At 54.3% G+C, this 22,673-nt stretch overlaps 2 protein-coding genes across 10 annotated transcripts in view; both read left to right on the top strand.

Moving 5' to 3' along the window:
- SH2D3C (SH2 domain containing 3C) overlaps positions 1 to 17,145 on the top strand; it is a 29,493-nt gene extending 12,348 nt beyond the window's left edge. For 2 of the 6 annotated variants that reach the window (XM_006181866.2, XM_032478496.1), the window contains 10 exons: positions 562 to 601; positions 7,466 to 7,594; positions 8,500 to 8,954; positions 10,205 to 10,329; positions 11,858 to 12,393; positions 13,327 to 13,442; positions 13,967 to 14,138; positions 14,934 to 15,045; positions 15,417 to 15,623; positions 16,536 to 17,145. In XM_006181866.2, the coding sequence (XP_006181928.2) occupies positions 562 to 601; positions 7,466 to 7,594; positions 8,500 to 8,954; positions 10,205 to 10,329; positions 11,858 to 12,393; positions 13,327 to 13,442; positions 13,967 to 14,138; positions 14,934 to 15,045; positions 15,417 to 15,623; positions 16,536 to 16,711 (2,068 nt within the window). In that variant the 3' untranslated portion in view covers positions 16,712 to 17,145. Of the gene's footprint in view, positions 1 to 561; positions 602 to 2,932; positions 3,733 to 7,465; positions 7,595 to 8,499; positions 8,955 to 10,204; positions 10,330 to 11,857; positions 12,394 to 13,326; positions 13,443 to 13,966; positions 14,139 to 14,933; positions 15,046 to 15,416; positions 15,624 to 16,535 lie in introns of those variants that run through there. The other 4 variants (XM_032478495.1, XM_032478493.1, XM_032478497.1 and 1 more) reach the window with 3 other exon arrangements.
- Positions 17,146 to 17,287: 142 nt separating this feature from the next.
- TOR2A (torsin family 2 member A) lies at positions 17,288 to 22,641 on the top strand. 4 transcript variants are annotated; one of them, XM_006181860.2, is made up of 5 exons: positions 17,780 to 18,924; positions 19,521 to 19,786; positions 20,549 to 20,724; positions 21,424 to 21,551; positions 21,860 to 22,641. In XM_006181860.2, the coding sequence occupies exons 1-5, from the start codon at positions 18,774 to 18,776 to the stop codon at positions 22,102 to 22,104; spliced, it is 966 nt and encodes a 321-aa protein (XP_006181922.1). In that variant the 5' UTR covers positions 17,780 to 18,773; the 3' UTR covers positions 22,105 to 22,641. The 4 variants fall into 4 exon arrangements, 3 of the variants coding, with proteins under 3 accessions (XP_006181923.1, XP_006181922.1, XP_032334391.1); XM_006181861.3 differs by lacking the exon at positions 21,424 to 21,551 and having other exon boundaries at positions 17,288 to 18,924; positions 21,860 to 21,995; XM_032478500.1 differs by lacking the exon at positions 19,521 to 19,786 and having other exon boundaries at positions 18,809 to 18,924.
- Positions 22,642 to 22,673: the final 32 nt, after the last annotated feature.

Genomic DNA, 22,673 nt, shown 5'->3' with positions numbered 1-22,673 from the left:
GCCACCCCTGAAGGCAGAGGGGAGCAAATCGGCAGCCAACTGTTACCAGCAATGGCTCCATGGTGTGCGGCCGAGTGGGTCACTGTGCACTAGGGAGTGAGTATAGGGCAGGAGGAGAGGAAACTGAGGCCCAGCCTGGGGTCCCCAGTGTTTGGAGTCAGGGAGGGGTGGGGAGGGTACACCAGGACAGCACAATGTCCTGAAGCTGGCAAAGACAGTGATTCAGAAAGCAGGCCCCGTGTTAAGGCTCTAAAATTCATCAGCTCCCAGAGTCCCTGAGATGACTCAGTGAGGCAGAGACTGTCAATAGTCTGATTTACAATAGGAAACCCAGGTTCAGAGAGGTGAAGGGACTTGCCCAGGGCCACACAGCTGGAGAGTGGAGGAGCAGCCCAGCCAGCAGATTCCAGCGAGTGCTGTCAGCTGCGGTGCCCCCTCCTGCCTCTAGGCTGAGCCCTCTGGGGCCCAGGGGCCAGATGCTGGCACCAGGTAGGTGGCCAGAGGCTGGCAGCTCGGGAGCCAGGCAGGGCTGGGGACCTCACCTCTCTTCTTTTCTTCCAGGGCCACTGGAGAGCCAGAGGCTGGTGGGGACTACGTGAAGGTAAGGGGGACTGGGCAGGGGACACTGGAGGGGCCAGAGCCTATTCTGGGAAGGTCACAGGCCTTTTCTGGCCTTGTTAGGTGTCAGACCTCACTGTCTGTTCCCAGAGGAGAGGGTCTAGGGGTCAGGGCAGTGTGTGGGGTCTGCTTTCACTCCTGGAATCTTCTTCCCACACCTGCCATCATTCTCTCCTGGCCCTAAACTCAGGACATCCCAATGTTTGTTACTACTAGACTTCATCCAGCTGCCAGCTGGACAGGGCCCCAAGGGTGTCTCCATGTGAAGACCGGCTCCAATCCCACTTGGTCTCTGAGCATGTGCTGGTGCTGGGAGGTGGGGAGCAGGACAGGATGACTCAGTTCTTCATCACAGATAATGGGCACAGCTCACATTTCTCATAAGCTTAATTTGTCCTGGGCACTGGGAATATTGAAAGTGCAGTTTTGAAAAATGATGATAACCACAATAATACGGTAGAACATTTTGATTGCCTACTGTGTGTAGAGCCCTGTGCTAGCTGCTGGCACTGGAAGGGAGATGGTTCTGAGCTCTTTACATGAATGAGGTCTTGGACTTCTCTCCTCATCATTGGGCAGTGACAGCCTTCTTGTGCCCACTTACAGATGGGAAATTTAAGGCCCAGAGAAGTGCAGTGACTTGCCCACAGCCACACAGCTACCACAGGGCAGAACTGGGATTGCAGTCCAAATCTATTTGATGCCAAGACCATGGACAAAGGCCTTGGCCTTCCACATCCAGGAGCACCCACCCTGAGCTAGGTCCCCTGCTGAGTATGGAGCACACAGCAGAGGGCAAGGAGCACCAGGCCCTGTTCCAAGGGCTCCAGGCCCATGTGGGGACCATGGCAGAGCCACACAATGGTTTGGGCTTGTGTTTTACAATCCAGCAGACCCAGATTTTAGTCCCAGATCTGCCACTTATTTGCCACATGACTTTGGGTGTGTGTGTCACCTCTCTGAGCCTCAGTGTTCACCTGTGTGAAATGGGGTAAGAATGATGCCTCCAACTCAGGGTTGCTACGGGCTCAGTGAGTCTGTGCTCATGACAGAGAGATCTAGGCCTGGAACAGAGAAAGCTAGTCTGGTACCTGACCCCAGGGACATTCCGTCAACCAAGATTCTGCCTGTAAAGCTCTGTGTAAGTGCCTAGTAATGAGGCATGGCAGGAAGTGTTCAGATTGCTGTCTCTGTCCATCACCAGAAGGCTCAGATAAGAAGCCATTGGAGCTCCAGAGGTAGAGGATGATTTTCAGTTCAGGAGCTGGGAAGGGGGAGATCAAGGAGGGCTTTCTGGAGGAGGAGGCATTAAAGCCAAGCCATTGCAGTTGACCGGGAACATACACCAATGTCCTCTCTCCAAACTGAAAGCTGGAAAGGAGACAAAGATAAGTGAAGATGGGTGATAGAGTGGTCCAGGCAGAGGTGAGAGTGTGGGCAAGGTCAGAAAGCAAGCTGAGTGAGCTTAGCCCAGGGCTGAGGCAAGTTAAGCAGGAGTTGCTCCCGGAATTTGAGCCTTGGCTCCTCATCCAGGCCCAGACACTGCAGGGAGACAGAGGCCTCATGGAGATCCAGCACCAAAGCCAGTGTAGGAACACACAGAGGGCACATTTCAGCACCTCACAAATCCCAGCTGCCTGGTAAGGTAGTGAGATCTCCATCACTGATAGTAGCAAGATCCCTGTAAGGATTATTAGCTTTGCATTTTTTCTCTAGTTTATGGGGCTGGAAAAAAATGTGGTTAAAAAATACTATAAAAGAAATAATACCTGCTCACTGGAACTGATTAAACAATTCCTAAAGGATGAAATCAAAAGAATGTTAATTTTAGCTTCAAGCCCCAGAAGGGGATAGAATCAATAGTCAGTCACCAAAAGTCCATTTCAGCTTCCAGAACTCTAGGGTTCTCAAGACAATGATGTGAGTATTGGATTCTAAGGCAAGGATTCTAAAGTTCTGAGACCATAAAATCCCAGGCTCCACGCCCAGAGCTTCAGATGTTTTTACAGAAAATAATGAAATAGCTGAGGCCCAGAGAGGTGGACTCACTTGCCTAAGGTCACACAGCCTTCCAAAAGAATTTGAACTCCAGGCCTGACTTATGCAGTCAGTAATGATTCCTTTTGCATTGATGAGCCTATGATTGTAGGACCAAAAGTCTAGATTCTAAGACACTAAACTTGAAAACAATAGCACATATTTATTGAGCACTTACTTTACGCCTTACATTCATTTATGCCTAGGCAACTTACATGCATCAGCTCAGCCAAAACTCTCAAGAGTTCTGTGAGGTCAGCACAGGTATGTTTTCCAGATGAGTAAATCTGGGCTCCGAGAGAATCTGGGCTGCTTGGGTGGAGGTGGGTTACACCTCCTGTTGAACCCAGGTTGATTCCCTAACCATTGAGCATTACCGAGTCTCAGTCCTGCCACCTCCCCCCCACCCCATCCCCAGAGTCTGTCAGTGGAACATCCCCCAGTTCACAGCGGAGTCCCTGATTCCAAATCAGAGATGAGAAATCTGGGCTCTGGGAGATTTCCCGAGGCCACAAAGGATTTGGTCAAACGCATACAGGGATTTTTCCAGCTTTACATATGCTTTACTTCAAAGTCTGCCTGCTCCAGGTCAGGGAGGGGTGAGGCGAGTGGGGGCGGCAAGAACCCCCCTTGCCCGCCCAGGTGTTCCCACTCCATCCCTCTACCCTCACCATCATGACTCCCCCTTTGGCAAGTCCTCCACTCCGCGTCCCCGGACTCCAGGCAGCGGGGACGCGTGGGGTTGGAGAGCAGGGGGCGAGGGGCGGGGAGCCAGGGGTGGGCGGAGGGAGGAACAATGGCCCCCTCCCCTCCCGGGGCCGGCTGGAGGGTGGGGTCTCCCCGCCCCGCCTTCCCGCTCCTCCCCCGACAAGGCGATGAGGTAATCGCGTCGCCGAGAGGCACGCGCAGCCGGTGCCCAGCCCGGTCGGTCCTGCGCCCCTGCCCCGCCGGCCGCCGCCCCCCGCACTGTCCCGGCCCCCGCCGCCCGGCCCCACCATGACCGAGCGGTGCAGCCTGTGGAGCGCCCTGTCGGCCGCCGCCTGCTGCTTCTACCGTGGCTCCTTCGTGCAGGTGCAGGTGAGGGGGCGGCTCGGCCCCCGCCAGTCGCTCCGGGCTGGGACCCCTGGCCGCTCGCCCCGAGCTCGGGAGCCGGGGAGCCGCAGTCCGTGGCGCCGTGCAGGGTCCGGCCGGGCAGGGGCTACGGGCTGCGGGCTGCGGGAGGGGGCGGGGTCGCCCCAGCCTCACCTCTGGGCGCGCAGACGCCTCGCGGGATGAAGGTCCAGCTGCCGCTCCCGGGACTCGGGGCTGCGGGGGCTGCCGTTCCGGTAATACCTCCTCTGTAGGAGGGAGCTGATCTCGGGCATTGGGTATTGGGAGATGGAGTCCCCGGAGTCCTGCCTCCTCCAGCGAGCAATCCAGCTCCTGCGGCTGACCCGGGCAGCCTGACTCCCCATTGTACCAGGGGCGCTGGGCTGGAGTCCGAAGGCTGAGTGAGGGGCGAGAAGCTGAGGGAGTGTTGCGGGTGCCGAGGCTGGGGCCAGAGCGCCCGCCACACTCCTGCCCTATAGGTGGGCTTGGGCATGCTCGAGGGCGCGGGTCTCCCAGCCCAACTGGCCAGGCATTGCGGAACGGAGCGGTGGCGATGAAAGGGTTAAACGGAAGGGGGTGGAGGGGAGGACCCGGACCCCGCCTCTCTGCGGAGCATCATCTGGAGATGGCTTTGCTTAGGGTTGCAAGACTGAAGGGAGGTAGAGGGGGCTTGCTGGGCACGGGCTGGTGGAAAGGGGTTAAGACCTTGATCTGGGATCTACGCTTTTTTGCCTCCTGAGCCTCCTGGGGGACACCGGGCGCATCACCTCTGCGCTCCCCTAGTCTCACACACGCTCTGAGCCCGCCTGAATGACGGCCCGCCGGCAGCGGAGCGCAGCATCCCCGCACCGGCCAATCAGGCCCTCGCAGGCCGGGAGGCGGTGAGATCATCTCTGGCCAATAGCGGTGCGCTGAGCGCAGGGATGCTGCATTCGCGCCCCAGCACCCACCCCCTTTGGGAGCTAGAGACCCTGGGGTCGAAGGTGAAGAGGAGGGCATACGGACCCTAGGTTTCCCTAACCTCGGGTGTGTGGAAGGTACAAGTTTGTCCCTCCAGATTCTCCCTGACCATTGACTATGGTTGGAAAAGTGGAACCCAACCTCCCACCCCCCATTTACAGATAAGATTACTCAGGGCCAGAGAGGGAAAGTGACTGGCTCAAGGTTACACAGTGGCAGGCACAGTCTTGGGGCCAGTTTTTTTTTTAACCACACAGCCCCCTCTCCTTCTTTGCCCTCTGTCCCTCTTGCTGTGGGACTGGGGCAACTTCTCAATTGCATGCTCTTTGTCAAGGAGGAGGAGTCTCCCCTGTGGTTCCCACTCTTCCCTCCCCAGGGTGCCAGGTGGTATAGGAGAGGGGCCAGGACCCTGAAGAATAGGGAATCCCATGGAGAAGTGTAGGTATCCGAGAAGGCCCAAATCTCAGTTCACCTGGCCCTCCCTGCCTTTCCAGGGTATTGGTTTCTACCTTGCGCAGAGGATATGCATTATTCCCATCCCCAGGCCCTGCCTTTCCCCGAGCACTCATATACATCACCCACCCCCACCATCTGTCCCCAGAGCCCTGGAGACTCCTCAAAGCCCCAATATTTATGGGCACATTGCCAAGCTTCTCCTGCCCCAGCCTTGCTCACCTCAGAGAGTGTCTCACTGTCTTCCCAGGCTCTCTACCTGGAATCCTCTCTGACCCCTCTGCCCTCTTCCCCACACCTGATCAATGGCTGTCTAAACACTCTTCCCTTAATCCCCATCTCCATGCCCCACCCTGCCCTGCTATTGCCTGGAAAACACTAGGCCACTCTCCACACAGCAGATCGAACCTGCCCCAACACTTAAATAACCTGCAGCTCTGCTGTGTCTTCTGGGTAAACCCCAGCTCCCCAAGGCAGCCTCACAGCCTTGTCCACCTGCCCCTGCCACCCCTACCCCTGTTGAAGTTTCTCATCACCCCTAGGGCCTTGGCTTTGCCCACAGGGCCCTGACTTTGCCACTTTCTCTCCAGAGTGCTTTCCTGCCCTCCTGCCCTCCTGCCCACCTGTCTGTCCCCACCCTGACACTTTTGCTTTGCTCGTCCAGTCCTTCATCAGACCTCAGTGGAAACATCACCTCTTCAGGGACTTCATTCCTTGACTAGACAAGGGGGTACACATTCATCTGCTCCTAGAGCTCTCTGTGTGTCTCTGAATATTTCCAAACCCTGGGATTACTTGTCAGTGTCTGCATGGCTCCCCCAGGATAGAGGCCACCTGTCATGATGACCTTGGGTTCAGCCCCTGGCACAGGACCTGCCCTAGAGTGGGGGCTTAGTCAATGTTGAAATAATGGAGTCAGAGATTCTAGATATCTCTGAAGTTGGGGACCAGGGTATCTTGGGAGCAGTGTAGGCTGATGTGAACCAAGGCAGTGGAAGAGCAGAGGAGTGGAGAATGGAGTTGCAGAGTTAGGCTCTAGGAACTTGGAAAGTGAGAAGAGGCAGAGAGTGGACTGGAAGACCCTGGACCCTGGTGAGTAGGAGGTCCTGGGGAAAGATTGTGACCTGGACTGAAGCTAGGCCCTTTAGTGCCCTCCCTTCATCTGTCCTGTTGTCTGGCCAGTTCTGGGCCAGATCTCTCTGTCCTAGAGAAGCTGTCTTTGGGGCCTGGAGTTGGCAGAAGGGGGAAGAAGCAATGTCACATGTCCTCACAGTGATGAGGACATCTGTGGGCTAGTAGTGGTGTTCTGGAGTATTGTCTCCTTTCATCCTTACAACCTGGAAAGGCAGGTTTTGTCACTGTACCCATTTTACAGAGGAAGAAACTGAGGCCCAGAGAATTCACATGACACAGCCAGGATTGGCTGGGCTGGGCTCTGTGGTAGGGGCGCGCCTGGCAGCAAGAACTCCTCTCCTCCTGTTCTTAGGCCTCCAAATCCAGGCCACAGTAACTGGGAAACCAGGAATCTCCCCCCTAGGCAGGTAGAAGAGGGGAGTCCTGGGCATTATCTCCAGTGAGTGACCTTGGACTTTCCTGCTGGGCCAGTTTCCCCATCTAGCAAGGACTTCTTGAGATGACAGGGAAGAAGGGGTCTTGGGAATTGTAAAGGATATCACAGATGTCTGTATGGGGGCCTCTGCTTCCCTGTTTATAGCTGCCTCCTCCACCCTTGTATAATTCACTGTCCCAGAATGTATCCTCATCCATCCAGCCGTTTTTGCCTGTGATTTTGCCTCAGTATCTGCTGCCTTATCCACCTGTAGAAATCCAAATCCTCCCTCCCCCTACTTCAAGATCAGTGTGGTGTCCTTGGTGCATAATTAGTGTTTGTGATTGTCATCTCTTCCAGGAAGCCTTCCTGGACCACTCCACCTGGCCTAGACTTCATCTCCCTTTGGAAAAGCCACCCAGCTTTTTGCCGCTGTCCATTACTGTGGTGCTGACCGCAGTCTGCTCAAAAACTCATGTTGCTTTTGCCTCCTCTCTTAGATTAGGAACTTCCTTGAGGACAGGTTTATTTTTTGCCTTATTTACCCTTGGCACACAGTAGGTACCTTTTGGTGGATTTAATTGAGATTCCTTTACTCCTGCTGGGATAGGGACTCATGGGTGAGGACCTTTCTTGCATCTGTGCATAAGTGTTCCCAGGATTCCAGGATAGAAGGACTTCACTTGGGGTGGGGGAGGTTGGGAAAGAAGGAGGAAGGGGCTTCAGATTGGATGCTAACTTTTGCTGTCTCCTGCCCAGTTCTCCAAAGAGAAGTACATTCTGGACTCATCGCCTGAGAAATTGCACAAGGAATTGGAGGAAGAGCTCAAACTCAGCAGCACAGATCTCCGCAGCCATGCCTGGTACCATGGCCGCATCCCCCGTGAGGTGAGCAGGCCCTGAACTGGACCCTCAGCCCTAGGCCCTTTCACCCACCACCTCAGTCAGTCCCAGCCTAGAGAGGCTCTGACTATTGTTTGGTGGGCTCAATTGGAGTGGACTGGGATGAGGTCTGGTTCTGCCATTTACTGACTGTGTGACCTTGAACAAGTCACTTCACCTCTGAGCCTCAGTTTCCTCATCTATAAAACGGAGGATAATAATAGTACCTACTTTAAAAATTGGTTGTGGGAATTAAGTGAAATAATGTGTGTAAGGTGCCTGACATGATGTCTGACATGCAGAGCTCAATGAACATTGTCCTTTGTGGTTGTTGTTATTACTACTATTTTTTTTACTGTTATTGTATGGGTCTATACATCAGCCTCTTGTGTGTTTGGTTAGTGAGTATCAGTTCTTAGGCTACTTGAGGGCTGGTAGTCCAGGGTGGGAGTTGACACGCAAGCAGACAGTCAGAGCCCAGTGGGAGAAGTGCAAGAAAGGAGTGCCTGGCAGGGAGAGAGGTCTTTGTGAGATGGATAGCCATTCACCAGAAGGGCAGGGTCTAGGATGTTCTAGCAGAGAAAGTAGCTTGAGTTTACAAAGGCCTAGAGATGCACCAGAGCATTGTCTGGAGGAATGAAAATTCAAATTCACTCTGCTCAGTGTGAGCCCTGAGAAGGAGTAGGTCTGAGGCCTGAGCTTCAGATCATGGTGACTCCTGTTCCAGGGCGTTATGTCCTCCCATGTCTGAGTCTCTGTGCCCCAGACCCCTGGCTTCTGGCTGAGTTGCACCCTCTGAATCTGTGCCCACCTCCGAAGCTTCAGATATCTCTATTCACTGTGTCCTCCAGATCCCGGTCTGGCCCTATCCTGTCCCTGCCCTGCTCCAGCCTGACCATTGCCTCCCACAGGTCTCAGAGACCCTGGTGCAGCGCAATGGTGACTTCCTCATCCGGGACTCGCTCACCAGCCTGGGTGACTACGTGCTCACATGCCGCTGGCGCAACCAGGCCTTGCACTTCAAGATCAACAAGGTGGTGGTGAAGGCGGGTGAGAGCTACACCCACATCCAGTACCTGTTCGAGCAGGAGAGCTTTGACCACGTACCTGCCCTTGTGCGGTATCATGTGGGCAGCCGCAAGGCTGTGTCAGAGCAGAGTGGCGCCATCATCTACTGCCCAGTCAACCGCACCTTCCCGCTACGCTACCTGGAGGCCTGCTACGGCCTGGGCCAGGGCGGTAGCAAGGCTGCCAGCCCTGCCAGCCCCTCGGGCCCCAAAGGCAGCCACATGAAACGGCGCAGCGTCACCATGACCGACGGGCTCACCGCTGACAAGGTCACCCGCAGCGATGGCTGCCCCACCAGGTGAGTGAGAACCCACACTAGGCCTCAGTCTCCCCGTTTGTCAGTGAGGGGGTCTGTAATGTAAGTACTGGTAAGAAAGGGGAGGCCCAGTCACACGGGTCTGGGTGAAATGACCTGGAGCCTCAGTTTGCGGGGAAGAACAGGAGGCAGCCCAGGCTGTACTGAGTGGAGATCTGGAACACAGGCTGCAGTCCCAGCTCTGCTCCAACCAGCCGTGTGCCCTTGGCCCTGCCACTGTTCCTCTCTTGCCTCTGTGTTCCTACCTATAACTCACTCCAAAATCCCCCTCTGGCCTAGGGGGAGCCCTGAGTGCTGTCCTGTCCCAGGCAGGGGTCTGCTCCCTGCTGTCAAGGTTACCCCTCCCTACCCCACCTAACTAGACCAAGGTGGGCATCAGAGTAGAGGGCTTTGCAGTGTGCAAACAAGGAATGGAATGTTCTCAGTGACATTTTTGATGATACTCAATTGCCTCTGGGTTGGGTGAGACCAGGCCCTGAGCCCAGGAAAAGCCACAGCAGCAAATGATTCCTGAGGCCCTACTGTGCACCTGGCCCTCTCCTGCACACTCTCTGTGCCCAACCTCATTGACTCCCTTGTCTCCCTAGGAGGTGGCTCCTGTCCATACCCCCACTTTCTAGATGAGGAAATAGGCTTGGAAAGGAGTAGCTGCTTACTAAAGAGTGGTAGGACCAAGAGTCAGACCCAGGTCTGCAACTCTAAAGCCTGTGCCCCTAATTTCTATGGCTTTCCTGGCTGCTTGCAGTTGAGACCTGCCATCCTGTACCATCAACACTTGGATAGGTCCCATCTCCCTGGATGCTGCTAGGCAAGGAATTGCTGGTTGGATACCCTGTGGGGAGTTGCCACTTGGCCTATGGTTTGGAACCAGTGATTATAATGGTGCCAGGATCCACAGGCCATGTGCACCTGAGGCATCCTGAGTATAGTGTGGGAGCAGTGGTAAGAGGCCAGGCTGATGGGCTTGGCTCCTGAGCCCTTCTCCCCAGACTGTTCTCTAAGTTGGGGGCAAGATTCCCAGGGAAGAGATCAGTTGTGCAGGTTGTGGACTGCACAAGCCCTTCCTCCTCTGGGCTTCAGTTTTTGTACCTGTCAATTGGGAGGTTGGACTTGATAACCTCCAGACCTCTGAAGTTCAGCACATCTAGGTTGGAGACAGAGGTGGGGGTCCTAATGCTGGCTGAAGACCCTGACCTCTGGGCTGTCTGCTCATGAAGGTGTCTACTCCACAGCACATCACTGCCCCACCCCCGGGAATCCATCCGCAACTGTGCGCTCAGCATGGACCAGATCCCAGACCTGCACTCGCCCATGTCCCCCATCTCCGAGAACCCCAGCTCTCCTGCCTATAGTACTGGTATGGCCAGCAGTGGGGTCGGGGCAGGTGGAGGGATCTGGTGGGAGGGATCTTGTGTGCGCATGCATGTGCTGTCTGATGAATTCTGTTATAGTGTGTGATCATGTGTTTTTCTACCTTTTTTCTGAGAGCAATGCCCTGCAAGAGTTTACGCTAAAAACTTGCTAGTGGAAGTATTGATATTGACATACAAAACATATCTATGGCTTATTCATTCCACAGTGATTATTTGAGTCCCTATTGGGTACCAGGCACTGTCATTTCCAGTGCATTCTCCTGAATGCAGCAAGTCTGCTAGAAGCTCACTGTGTTATTGAATCTGGGCTTCAATGCTGTGAAGTACATGCAGTCAGCAACACTCAGCCCCCACTGGTCGAGCGCCTGCCGTGTGTGGGGTGCTCCGCCAGGCCTTGCATTGGCTAGGACTTAATGCATCCCTGATTCCAAATGGTGGGCTCAAACCAGGCTAGTCATGCTTGCTTTTATTTTCTCTATTAAATAGACTTTTTCCCCCAAGAGTTCTAGATTCATAGCAAGATTGAGCAGACAGCACTGTGCTTTTTTTAAATACAAAGAAAATTTCTGTTGTAGAAATATGCCACTAGTTCACTTCTGGAAGAAAAAAAAGTAATATTTTCAATAGGCCATACTGCATATTGTCCACATGGCAGGCAAGGTGTGCAGACAGAGTGGCAGCCCCAGAGGAAACTTCGCTGGGAGACGCTCTGCTGCAATATTTCTATCTATATGGGTTGTCACAAATTCTTCTCTAAACACGGGCCTGGCAGCTTGTCATAATTGCCAACTTGCCTTCAAAACAACACCCCTCAGTGTAAATGTTAAAATGCCTTGCCACAGATTATTTATTGGACAAGTTCTAAGCAATGTGGCATAGTGAAGTACCCAGGAGTGAGGACTTAACACCTGGTTTTAAATCCCAGCTCTACCACTTGCTGGCTGGGTGACCTTGGGAAGGTCAGTTGGTTTCTCTGAGCCTCAGTTTTCTGTGGAACGGGGACCATGAAAGTCCTTGTGGGATGTTGAGAGGCTTAAATGAACTAATGTGCAAAGAAGGATCTTGCAGGCAGTAAGAGCTCAACAAACATCACCTCTAATTTTGGGTAGTGGTTTTATTGTTTTGACCAGTGTACCTCCACATGTCACCAGCTCCCAGAACACAGGTACTCAATATATCATTATTACTAATTCACTGAGACATAATTCCGCACAATGAACTCCAGCAAGTCCTTAGCTGTCCTGAATCACAGAAAGCTCCTATAAGTAATTCAGTAGTTCCCTAAGGCTGCAGCAGCCTTAGGATAGGAGTGTGCTACTCCTGGGGTCCAGGTGATTTCGGGGCATCGCTGAGGGCTGGTCAGTATGCCAGAGTCTGTTGGGCTGGGCCTGGGTGCAGGGAGGTGGGGATCACCCTGTAGGGTGGATGGAGCCTGTCCTTTGGGAAGGGGATGGGGGAAACTCACTGGGTCAGAGTCATGGTAACTAGTCCTCTCCCTTTATCTCCCTGCAGTGACCCGTGTCCACGCCGCCCCTGCAGCCCCCTCGGCCACAGCACTGCCTGCCTCCCCTGTCATCCGCCGCTCCAGCGAACCCCAGCTGTGTCCCGGAAGTGCCACAAAGCCACTTGGGGAGTCGGACAAGGGTCCTTACACCAGCCCCTCCCACACCCTCTGCAAAGCCTCCCCATCACCGTCGCTCAGCAGCTACAGCGACCCGGACTCTGGCCATTACTGTCAGCTCCAGCCTCCTGTCCGTGGCAGCCGCGAGTGGGCAGCAGCTGAGACCTCCAGCCGGCAGGCCAGGAGCTGTGGGGAGAAGCTAAAGGAACTGTCAGAAAATGGGGCCCCCGAGGGGGACTGGGGAAGGACCTTCACAGTCCCAATTGTGGAAGCCACTTCTTCCTTCAACCCATCTGCCTTCCAGTCACTTCTGATCCCCAAGGATAACCGGCCACTGGAGGTGGGCCTCCTGCGTAAGGTCAAGGAGCTGCTGGCAGAGGTTGATGCACGGACACTGGCCCGGCATGTCACCAAGGTTGACTGCCTGGTAGGTGCTGGGTGTGCACTGGGGCAGGGGCAGCAATTTTGTCCTCTGGCTTTGGGACAGGGGTCCGAGTAGTGAGGAGCTGGCCCCTAAATTCCCAAGTATAGCTAGTGGGCCTGGATTCTGGCTTCATGGCTGTTCTTCACGTGCTGTGTGACTCTGAGTAATCACTTTACATCTCTGGGCCTCCATTTTTTTCCTTAAAAAGACCCCCAAACTGAGATGTTCTTTCTTCTTCCAGATGTCAGTTTGGCACTGGAACTGGGGAGTCCCAAAAGCCAGTGCTGTCTGGCTCCCTGAGTCACTTTTTGAGCCTAGTGAGAGTCAGCCCGGTTGATCCAAGGAATATAAAAGGACTGACTCCCTGCCTTCCCCTCCTGCCCCCAGGTGGACAAAACTCATTGTCTAGGCCCATAAATTGTTCATGTCTGGGCCCTTGCTTTGAATGAATCTTGACCATCTAAAGACCCTGACTTGCTGTACTTCTGTTTCTCCCTCTGAAGTTTAGGGCGAGAGGCGGGGGCACAGTGATTACTTGTTCGCAGTGGTCTCCAAGCTCAGGAAACAAGAAAAGAAAGTGCAGAGATGTTGCTCTGTGAAGAGTGCTAGGCTTGAAGGGAGCAGCACTGGGTTCTAGGCTGGTGTGTGACCTTGGACAAGCCCTTTTCTCCCCTGAGCCTCAGGTTTTCCCTCTGGAATAAGGGTGTCCTGGGTACCTCTGGCACAGACACCTCTGGGCATTTCCCCTTTTATCCTGCCTTTCACAGATGGTGAGAATTGAGGCTCATTTGCTCCATGTCGAAGGTTAGCAGTAGAGCTCGAATTCAAACTTGGCCTCTCAGCCAGGCTGCCCTTCTAGATAAAGCTCTCTGACTCCCCAGATGGCTTGGGCCAGCCAGGACAGGAAATTAATCAGCCCTCTGGGCGTCCTTGTAGGTTGCTAGGATACTGGGCGTTACCAAGGAGATGCAGACCCTAATGGGAGTCCGCTGGGGCATGGAGCTGCTCACTCTCCCGCATGGCCGGCAGCTACGACTAGACCTGCTGGAAAGGTAAAGCAAGCACCCACGGGGACTCACTGGGACTCACGGGGAACCCCCAGGGCTACCTTGTTGTGGCCGATTGGCCAATCACACTTTCTCACCGCAGTTCCCAGGGGTTCTGGCCACCCCCCTATCCCATTGATCAATCGCTACTTCTTTATATACAACTCGAAGTAATCTTAGTTTCCAAAAATGGAGTCCTTTATCTGTAATTCACCTTTTGTATCCTCTTGGCCGATCACAATCCGTGAGCCCTGGCCCGTCCATCAACTCTGGCTTCTCTCCTTTCTTAAAACAGCTCTGCGGGTTGATTTCCACTGACCGGCCACAAGCGCCTCAGGCTGGCGCTCCAGGACCTCTGGCCCCGCCCCTAACTTAGACCGACCAATCACAAGCCTTAATCTTGCCCCCACTTTGGCCACGCCCCCTAGCCGCACTTTTGGTTCCGCCCGCCACCACTAGGCGCCCAACCACAAGGACCCCCCCCACCCTGGGTCGTTGGCCCCGCCCCTCTGACCTTGTCGCTCCGACAGGTTCCACACCATGTCCATCATGTTGGCCGTGGACATCCTGGGCTGCACGGGCTCTGCTGAGGAGCGGGCAGCGCTTCTGCACAAGACCATCCAGCTGGCGGCCGAGCTTCGGGGGACCATGGGCAACATGTTCAGCTTCGCTGCAGTCATGGGCGCCCTGGATATGGCCCAGGTACTGAGGGGCTCAAGTGGAGCCGGGCATCAGGTAGTCTCTGTCTGGAGGAGCCCTGGGATGTGTTTCTTGGAAGAACATTGTAACTTTCTAAGCAGCACTGGTGAAAGGGTAATTGGGAGAACTGAGTCCTTTAAGTACTGACCTGCTCCCAGACCAAGTCTTGCACTTTCCCTTGTCTCTGTATTTCCACCTGTAAAATGAATGAGGAGCATTCATGAATGAGGACTTTAAAGAGTAAATATAAAATGGTTATCATTTAGCAAGCACTGACTATGCTAGGTGCTACCCTGAGTACATTAGAAGCACTGATTCCTCGGCAATCTCATAAGGTACCTTTATTAGTCCCCATTTCATTGATGGAGAAACTGAGGCAGAGCAGTACTTGCCTAAGAGCACACAATCAGAGGCTGAAGAAGCTGAGATTCAAACCAGGTCTGTCTAAGTTCAGAGCCTGAACCTCATCCACACTATACTTCCCCTCCTTTGGCTCATCAATCATAACAACAGGGTCCTAGAGACAGTGGTTCAACTCTCAGCTCTGCCACTTACTTTTGGAGTGAACTTTGGCAAGTCATTCCCCTCTCTGAGCCTCAGTTCCCTCATCTGTAAAGTGGATTGTTGTGAGGGCTTCATGGGAGGCACATGAAAAGCAGTCAGTACTGTCCCTGATCTATGAATGGTGACCATACTAATGACTATTACCCCACATCTGGGTGTCCACTCAGCAGAGTGGCCCGTGGCCCCAGGAGGTCCCTTCCCTGGCTGCTCACTCACACAGTCTGGTCTCCCCAGATTGCCCGTCTCGAGCAGACATGGGTGACCCTGCGGCAGCGACACACAGAGGGTGCCATCCTCTACGAGAAGAAGCTCAAGCCGTTTCTCAAGAGCCTCAATGAGGGCAAAGGTATGTCCCCCACCTTGCTGTGTGAACTTGGACAGGTCCCAGCCCTCTCTGGGCCGGCCAAGACTCTCCCAGTGCGGAGGATGACGAGAGCATCCCTGGGCTCTGTGCAGCCTGTTTTCCTTGCACTCACTGTCTGCACCTGGCAACTGTGATGCCCTGTCCAGGTCCAGGCTCAGCCCCCATGCTGGGCTGAGGCTGCAGCGGGTTCAGCTGGAGGAATCTGAAGGATTTCTCTCAGGAGTCAGGAGCCCCAGGAGCTCCCTCAGGGACCTCGAGCAGGGCCCTTCCCCTAACACATCCTCAGTTCCTGGGACTGCAGTGGACAGTGGGGCCCTCCGGGACCTCTGAGCGCCACATCTCCCTCCCTGCAGAAGGCCCGCCGCTGAGCAACACCACGTTTCCTCATGTCCTGCCTCTCATCACTCTGCTGGAGTGTGACTCAGCCCCGGCTGAGGGCCCCGAGCCCTGGGGCAGCACAGAGCATGGTGTGGAGGTGGTGCTGGCCCACCTGGAGTCTGCCCGCACGGTGGCACACCACGGTGGCCTGTATCACACCAACGCGGAGGTCAAGCTGCAGGGTGAGTCCTAGGTTGCATCTGAGGCCTCCCTCCTCATGACCTGCTCTTCCCTTTTGTCCAAATGTCCATTCACATTTCTCCATCCCTCTTTCCTGCCCCATCCCCCTGACTTCTTTTTCTCACCCTTTTCTTTACTCAGACTGACAAGGAATTGTTAGTGGCAGGCACCAGGTTAGGTGGGAGGGACACAGGTGATTCAAAGAGCACCACAGCTATGTATCTTAGCTTCTCTGAGCCTCAGCTTTCTCATCTGTGAAGTGGACATCCTGGCAGGTCTACTTTAGAAGGTTGTTTGCAAAATGCTCAGCCTGGGTTCCTGGGGCTGAGGCCGACCTGCCCTGCCTTCAGGGAGCTCACAGTGTAGTTGAAAGGTAAACTCCCTCTCATGAAAGGACAGAGTAGCTTCAGACAATCCACCTTTAAATTATTTGGGAAATATTTATGTCGTAAAAGTTCACTGTAGACAAATTATTAGTTACAGCTGAGCAAAAACAAGATAAAAAATCACCAACAATTATCTGGAGGTGAATTCTGTGAGCATTCCAGTGTGTGACTTTTTCTTTTTCAGAAAGAACAAAAAAGCTTTTTTTTTACATATACTTACAAAATATATTTACATTTCTTAGAAAAAATCTTGAAACTTACAGAAATATACAGAAAAGAAAAGGAAAATCACCCAAGATCTCCCCCTAAATTAGCAATATTTTTATCTTTATATGTTGTAAATAGTAGGACAGAGACTAGGTGCTAAGCTGCATGGTCATGTTCATCAACAAACCTTGTTGGATCCCTGGGGGTGGTGGGAGGCGCTCTTCTTGGAATGAGGTCCTGAGGGATGTAGTGGCTCCAGGCAGGAGCCCCAGCCTCCTCAGCTGGATGGTGATCTTCTGACCCCTGTGCCCCACCCTGCAGGGTTCCAGGCCCGGCCGGAGCTCCTCGAGGTGTTCAGCACTGAGTTCCAGATGCGTCTACTGTGGGGCAGTCAGGGAGCCAGCAGCAGCCAGGCCTGGCGCTATGAGAAGTTCGAGAAGGTCCTCACCGCCCTGTCCCACAAACTGGAGCCTGCTGTGCGCTCCAGCGAGCTGTGACCCCCATGGACCCTTCTTTTCTGCAGCTGCAGGCAGCAACAGGGACAGAAGGGCACAGACCTTTCCCCAGAGCACCCCAGGGACACTGTGATCAGCCCAAGAATGTTCTGGGTACAACTCCAGAATCTCCCTTGCACCTCCAGGATCCTCCGTGGACCCTGGGCTCCATCCCACCTGCCACACGCTCACCCAGTTTCCCTTCAGGAAGAACTGGAACCTCTGTTTCTCCCTCCAGCTCCTGCTTCTCCCCTTCCTGCTGGGGGGCCCTGCGTTTGAGCCACAGGAGGCTTCCCATGCCTCCTCAGTCTTCTCCAGGCATCTGCCCCCCACTGACACCGAGGCCTCCCTCTGGCTGTAAATACATCTATCTGTTCTGTAAATAGATGTACAGAAGCCATGTTCTTTCTTTCATATAAAAAACTTTTATGACTCTTTCTTCTGTCTCTCCGGGGACCCTGGGGTGGAAGGAAGCATCTTTTATCAGGTGAAAGGTAGAAAAATTCATTCAACAAATACTTATTTAGCACCAGAAGCATTCCAGATTGTGCCAGGCGCCAGAGTTACAGCCAACACTAAAACCGAGTCCCTGTCCTGGGGAAGCTCACAGATAAACAGCTAATTCCAACCAGTAGGAGAGATACTGACCCACCCCAACTTCTACTCCATTCCCTGCCTCTGGGAGCTGCAGCAAAGGTTCCCACAAATGCACAACTAAAGACCCCAGATGTTTGGGGTAGAAGGGCTTTTTGAGATCTAAGATTCCAGCTCCCCTCAGGAGAACCGGGAACTGGACAGATAAAGGTCTTTCCCTGGGTCACAGCAGCAGAATGGGGAAGACTGGAACCTGGGTGTGCTGACCTGGAGTTCTTTCCTTTTGTTGACTCAATGGTGGGAACAACTCATTTCTTTTCAGGTTTTGAAGCCCCAGAAGTATGTGTGTGTGATTGTGTGTGTGTTTGTGGGGGAGGGGCAGGGGATCTTTGAGGAGGGCCATGAAGGCAGTTGGCTTTTTTTGTTTGTTTGTTTTGGGGGAGATAATTAGGTTTATTTATTTATTTTTAATAGAGGCAGATTGAACCCAGGACCTCATGCATGCTAGGCATGCACTCTACCACTAAGCTATACCCTCCCTCTCCCAGCAGTTCTCTTGATATCACGGGTGGGGGAGGTGGGCAATGTGGATCAGCATGATTCCAGACCAGAATGGGGCCTGGGGAGCCTGTTCACTGAATTTGAAATGTCTGGGGCTCTTTGCCTTATGAATCCTTTGACCAAGAAAGGCTGGATAACACAGTGCCTCAGATCTGGGACAGCAGCCAGACTTGGGTTCAGTTCTATTGTTCACTAGCTGGGTGGCCTTGGATAAGGGGCTTAACCTCTTGGGTCCCAGTTTCCTTCTCAGTAAAATGGGGACAATAATGGAACCGATCCCTTAGGGCTGATGTTACAGCATTTAGCATATAGTAGCTGCTAGGTAAGGGACAGCCATGTTTCATGATGGATTGTACAATGATCATTTATTGATTACTTTGTGAGCCAAAACACTTCATGTGCCTGTACCTCACTGAAATATCACCATTCCTCTGTATGACAGGTACTGTTATCATATTATAAGAAACATAAGGCACCTAACACCATCTGCACATAGTAGGTGCTCACCAAAAGCTATAGCGCTCTTTTATCATGCAAAAGGGAAAAAAAGATCATGGAAAGGGCGCTTTACAAGGTATGAGGTGCTGCAGAAGTTTTTGTTACAATTATTACGTCACCCTTTGTGGTCATAATCCTTTATTATTCTGTAGAGCTACTGTGATGGTCCCTTAGTTACCGTGGCCATGGAAACGCAGCCTGCAGTTTTTGGTTGGATGGTTCGCGGGCTCCCCCTGGAGGCCATCTCCCGTTCCTGCAGTGGGACGACGGGGGCGGGCCTTTGAGAGGGGCGAGAGGGGAGCCGGGAGTTGTAGGCCACTGGCTGTGGTTGCCGTGGAGTGATGCACGCCGGGAGTTGTAGTTCTGGGGAGAGGCGGTTGGCGGCCCCGGACCCAGCTCCGGCCTCGCCCGGATGGCTGCCGCGACGTGCGCCTGCCGGCCCTGGGGCTCGCTCCTCGGGCTGCTCGGGCTGGTTTCGGCCGCGGCCGCCGTCTGGGACCTGACATCGCTGCGCTGCAACTTCGGCTCCTTCTGCGAATGTGACTTCCGGCCCGATTTCCAGGGTGAGGAGCTGCGGGAGCCCAGACCTGAGGGGCCGGAGGACCAGGGAGCCCTCGGACCTCAGGGTTGCTCTGGGGCAGGACCTGGAGGATAGAACCGAGGGGCGGGGCTCCCAGGCTTCGGGACAGCCAGGGGCGGAAGTGGGGCCCGGTGTTGAGGGACCCTGAGAGCCTGGGGCACAGGACTTGGGACGAGGGTTTGAGGATGCCTGTTTGGGATCCAGGCAGAACCCTGCTAGGATGGAGAGAGGCCTTTGACAGCAGGGCTTTGCCGGGAAGCTTAGGCCTTCACACTGGACTGGCCGTCAAGGGAAAAGCCTGCCTTGCGGATGGGCAGAGGTCTGGGACAGACCCTCTTGACAATTCGCAGCCATTTACGGCTGAGCGCAATCCAGAGGGCCACCTGGTGGGGGTGCTGCCGAGCTGAGTCAGGCCTCAGGGTGGCTCCTGCGATCGGAGACTTCAAGGGCCACATAGGCAGCTTGTAAAAACATCCCAGAACACAAGGATCCTAGACCAGCTTCCGGACATGACTCTCCTCCTGAACCTTTTCTGCGGTTATGTCCTCAGCTCTGACATTGTCCTTCTTGTGGTCCTAGGACTTGAGTGTGACCTGGCCCAGCACCTGGCTGGCCAGCACTTGGCCAGAGCACTGGTGGTGAAGGCACTGAAGGCCTTTGTGCAGGACCCTGCTCCCACCAAGCCGCTGGTCCTCTCCCTGCATGGCTGGACAGGCACGGGCAAATCCTTTGTCAGCTCCCTGCTGGCGCACTACCTCTTCCGGGGTGGCCTCCGCAGCCCCCATGTGCACCACTTTTCCCCACTCATCCACTTCCCCCACCCCAGCCACATGGAGCGCTACAAGGTAGGCTGGTTGCATCCTGGACCACCATCCACCTGCAGTGTGGGGTGCCAGACCCTAGGGAGGGAGGGAGGGAGTCCTGAGCCTAGGGAGGGGAATCACTTACTTGCTCTAGGCCACACAGCCACTTGGAGCCTCAGCCCTTTGGACCCATCCTGAACAGAGCTTGAGATGATCTATTCTACCTGGCAGGGAGTTCTTGCTTTAATTCCTGGGGGGGCAGTAATGGTACCCACCTGCCAGTGTTGTTGTGAGGGGCATGGAATTATATAATTGCGGGTATTATTATTTATGGAGCACTTACCTATGCCAGACAGTCTGCATAATCTCTCTGTAAAGCACTTAGCCCCAATTTGAGGCTCAGAGCAAGCAGTCAGGAAATGTCAGCTCTTACTACTACTGTTGTAGTTAATTGCAAAGTACCTTCCAGGCTGATATGTTTCAGCTGTCAACACTGTTGGGAAGATTCAGGGAGCAGGAAGGAGGCTTCTCTTTTTCTAGAAAGTGGTAGGTGTCAGGGAAGGAGCGCTGAACAGGCAGGTGCAGGGCCTGGGTCTGAGTCCTGTTCTCCTGCAGACTTGTGTGAGCTTGGACAAGTCTCCTCCCCGTTCTGGGCCACAGTTTCACCATGAGTCCCATTAAGGGACTAGTGCTCTCTGGGAGACCCCGTCTTCCTGGGAAGGAGATTTGTTCTTGTCTTGGGAAGACGTCTGGGGTTGGGGGATTATCTCCAGACCCCCTCATACTCCTACATCTCCCTCACAGAAGGATCTCAAGAGCTGGGTCCAGGGGAACCTCACTGCCTGCAGCCGCTCGCTCTTCCTCTTTGATGAGATGGACAAGCTGGCCCCAGGCTTGATAGAGGTCCTGCGACCTTTCCTGGGCTCCTCCTGGGTTGTGTATGGAACCAACTATCGCAAAGCCATCTTCATCTTCATCAGGTAGGGCCGGCTTTGCAGTGGGCGTGGCGCGGGGACCCGTGTCAGAGGGCTCAGCTACCCAGGCTTGGCCTGTGGTCCCACAGAATACTGTTCCCCCTGGGACCACTGGGGCGTTCCCAGAGTCCCCCACACTCTAGCTGGTGACACTGTCACTTGAGGTAGGTGACTTCCCTTTGATATTCTCAAAGCCAGTTCTGGGCTCAGTCTTCTAGATCCTCGTTTCTTTGTGGAACCCCTGCTGGGTTCAGAGTTTTTCCCTCTTGTGGCCAAGAGAACACAGGCCTGGGAAAAACAGGACTAGAGTTCAAGTCCCGCCTCTAAGAATCCCAGCTGTGTTTCCTCGGACAAACCACTTCACATCTCTGGGTTCCTACCTCCCCCTCTGAACAGCAGGGCCAATCCTAATGCCCTAGTGTCCTCCTAGAGGCTGGGTGAGGGAAAGTCAGTTAAGGGACGTAGAAGTGTTCTATAATCAGTGAAGTGCATGGCACCTATAGGTAGATTTCTAGGGGTCATGGTTATGGATACAAGCTCCAGAGAAGGGAAGTGGTTCCTGTGGTGTTTTCAGTGAATTTGGCTCCTGCTGGTACTGGGTCGGGTCCCCAGGCTTAGGTCATGTGAGATGGCACGTGGGAAGCAAGGGCCAAATCCTGCCCTCCCTGTCTGAGTCTCAGCCTATGTCCCCCACCCTGGTTTTAGCAACACTGGTGGTGAGCAGATCAACCAGGTGGTGTTGGAGGCGTGGCGCAGCCGCCGGGACCGCGAGGAGATCCGGCTGCAGGAGCTGGAGCCGGTCATCTCCCAGGCAGTGCTGGACAACCCGCACCGTGAGTTCAGCCGAGGACCCCAGCCCGGGGTGGCTTCCAGACTGGGGCCTCACACTCAGATCATGCCCAGGGAGAGCCTGGGCAACCCAGGGTGGGCCAGGTTTCCCCGGGTCTGGTACTCTGCCCAGTGACCCAGTACTTCCCAGCTCAGGCTTTGGCGCTCAGGGTAGTCAGACAGACTCCCTGAGCCCAGCACCTGGAAGGTGGCTGAGAGGATTAAGACCAGTGCCCGCACTTCCTTCCGCTGGGGATGAGGACCCAGCTCGTCCAGGTGAAGCACAGCCTCTTCCCATCCCTCCTTCCTGCAGATGGCTTCTGGCACTCGGGAATCATGGAAGAGCATCTCCTGGACACCTTGGTGCCCTTCCTACCGCTCCAGCGGCACCATGTGCGGCACTGTGTTCTCAACGAGCTGGCCCAGCTGGGCCTGGAGCCAAGGGATGAGGTTGTCCAGGCTGTGCTGGACAGCACCACCTTCTTCCCTGAGGAGGAGCAGCTCTTTTCCTCCAATGGCTGCAAGACTGTGGCTTCCCGAATTGCCTTCTTCCTCTGACTCTCCAGGTGGCTTCCTTACCCTTCTCTACCTGACCAGGCCATGCAGGAAAGCCCTGAGGCCTCTGCCAGTGGGTCCCTGTCCTGAGCCTCCTGGAGAGTGGGACCCAGAGCACAATGTGAAGATGAGGAGGGGTGTTGCCCAGGCCATGAGACGGAAGGCCCAGGCAGGCCCCAGCCACTTAGCAGAGAGCATTTTGGCTTTTGCTTCCTTCCTCAGGGAAACCACTGGTCACCGCAGAACTTCAGTGAGCCTTGAGCTCACCCTCCAGCCTGAGCCTTCTTAAAATGTGAATTATAACTCAGGGATGGTGGCTGGTGCCTGCTCCCTCGTTCGGTCAGTTACTCTCAGCCCTTGTTCTGGCACCACACCCCACCCTTCCATCCCACACCCTGTGGCCCAGTACTGTAAAGCCAGGCTGAGGCTTCTGTCTCCAGGAATAGAGGGACTCAAGCTGCCACTTGGGCTTGCCTTTTCAAATTTTTTATTTTGTAAAAGAAGAGAACGAATACAATAAATTCAGCCATGGGACCAGAGGAACTTTGGCTGAGTTCTCATTGCTCTGGAAG

Source organism: Camelus ferus, chromosome 4 (assembly GCF_009834535.1).
Source record: "Camelus ferus isolate YT-003-E chromosome 4, BCGSAC_Cfer_1.0, whole genome shotgun sequence".
Lineage (NCBI taxonomy): Eukaryota > Metazoa > Chordata > Mammalia > Artiodactyla > Camelidae > Camelus > Camelus ferus.
This window is presented reverse-complemented; position numbering and strand designations above follow the sequence as displayed.

Bases quoted from the DNA above. Each gene is read 5' to 3' on its own strand.
- TOR2A (XM_006181860.2), top strand. From the start codon at position 18,774: ATGGCTGCCGCGACGTGCGCCTGCCGGCCCTGGGGCTCGCTCCTCGGG. The intron at 18,925-19,520 runs GTGAGGAGCTGC...TTGTGGTCCTAG, and splicing joins CTTCCGGCCCGATTTCCAGG to GACTTGAGTGTGACCTGGCC. The intron at 21,552-21,859 runs GTGAGTTCAGCC...TCCTTCCTGCAG, and splicing joins AGTGCTGGACAACCCGCACC to ATGGCTTCTGGCACTCGGGA.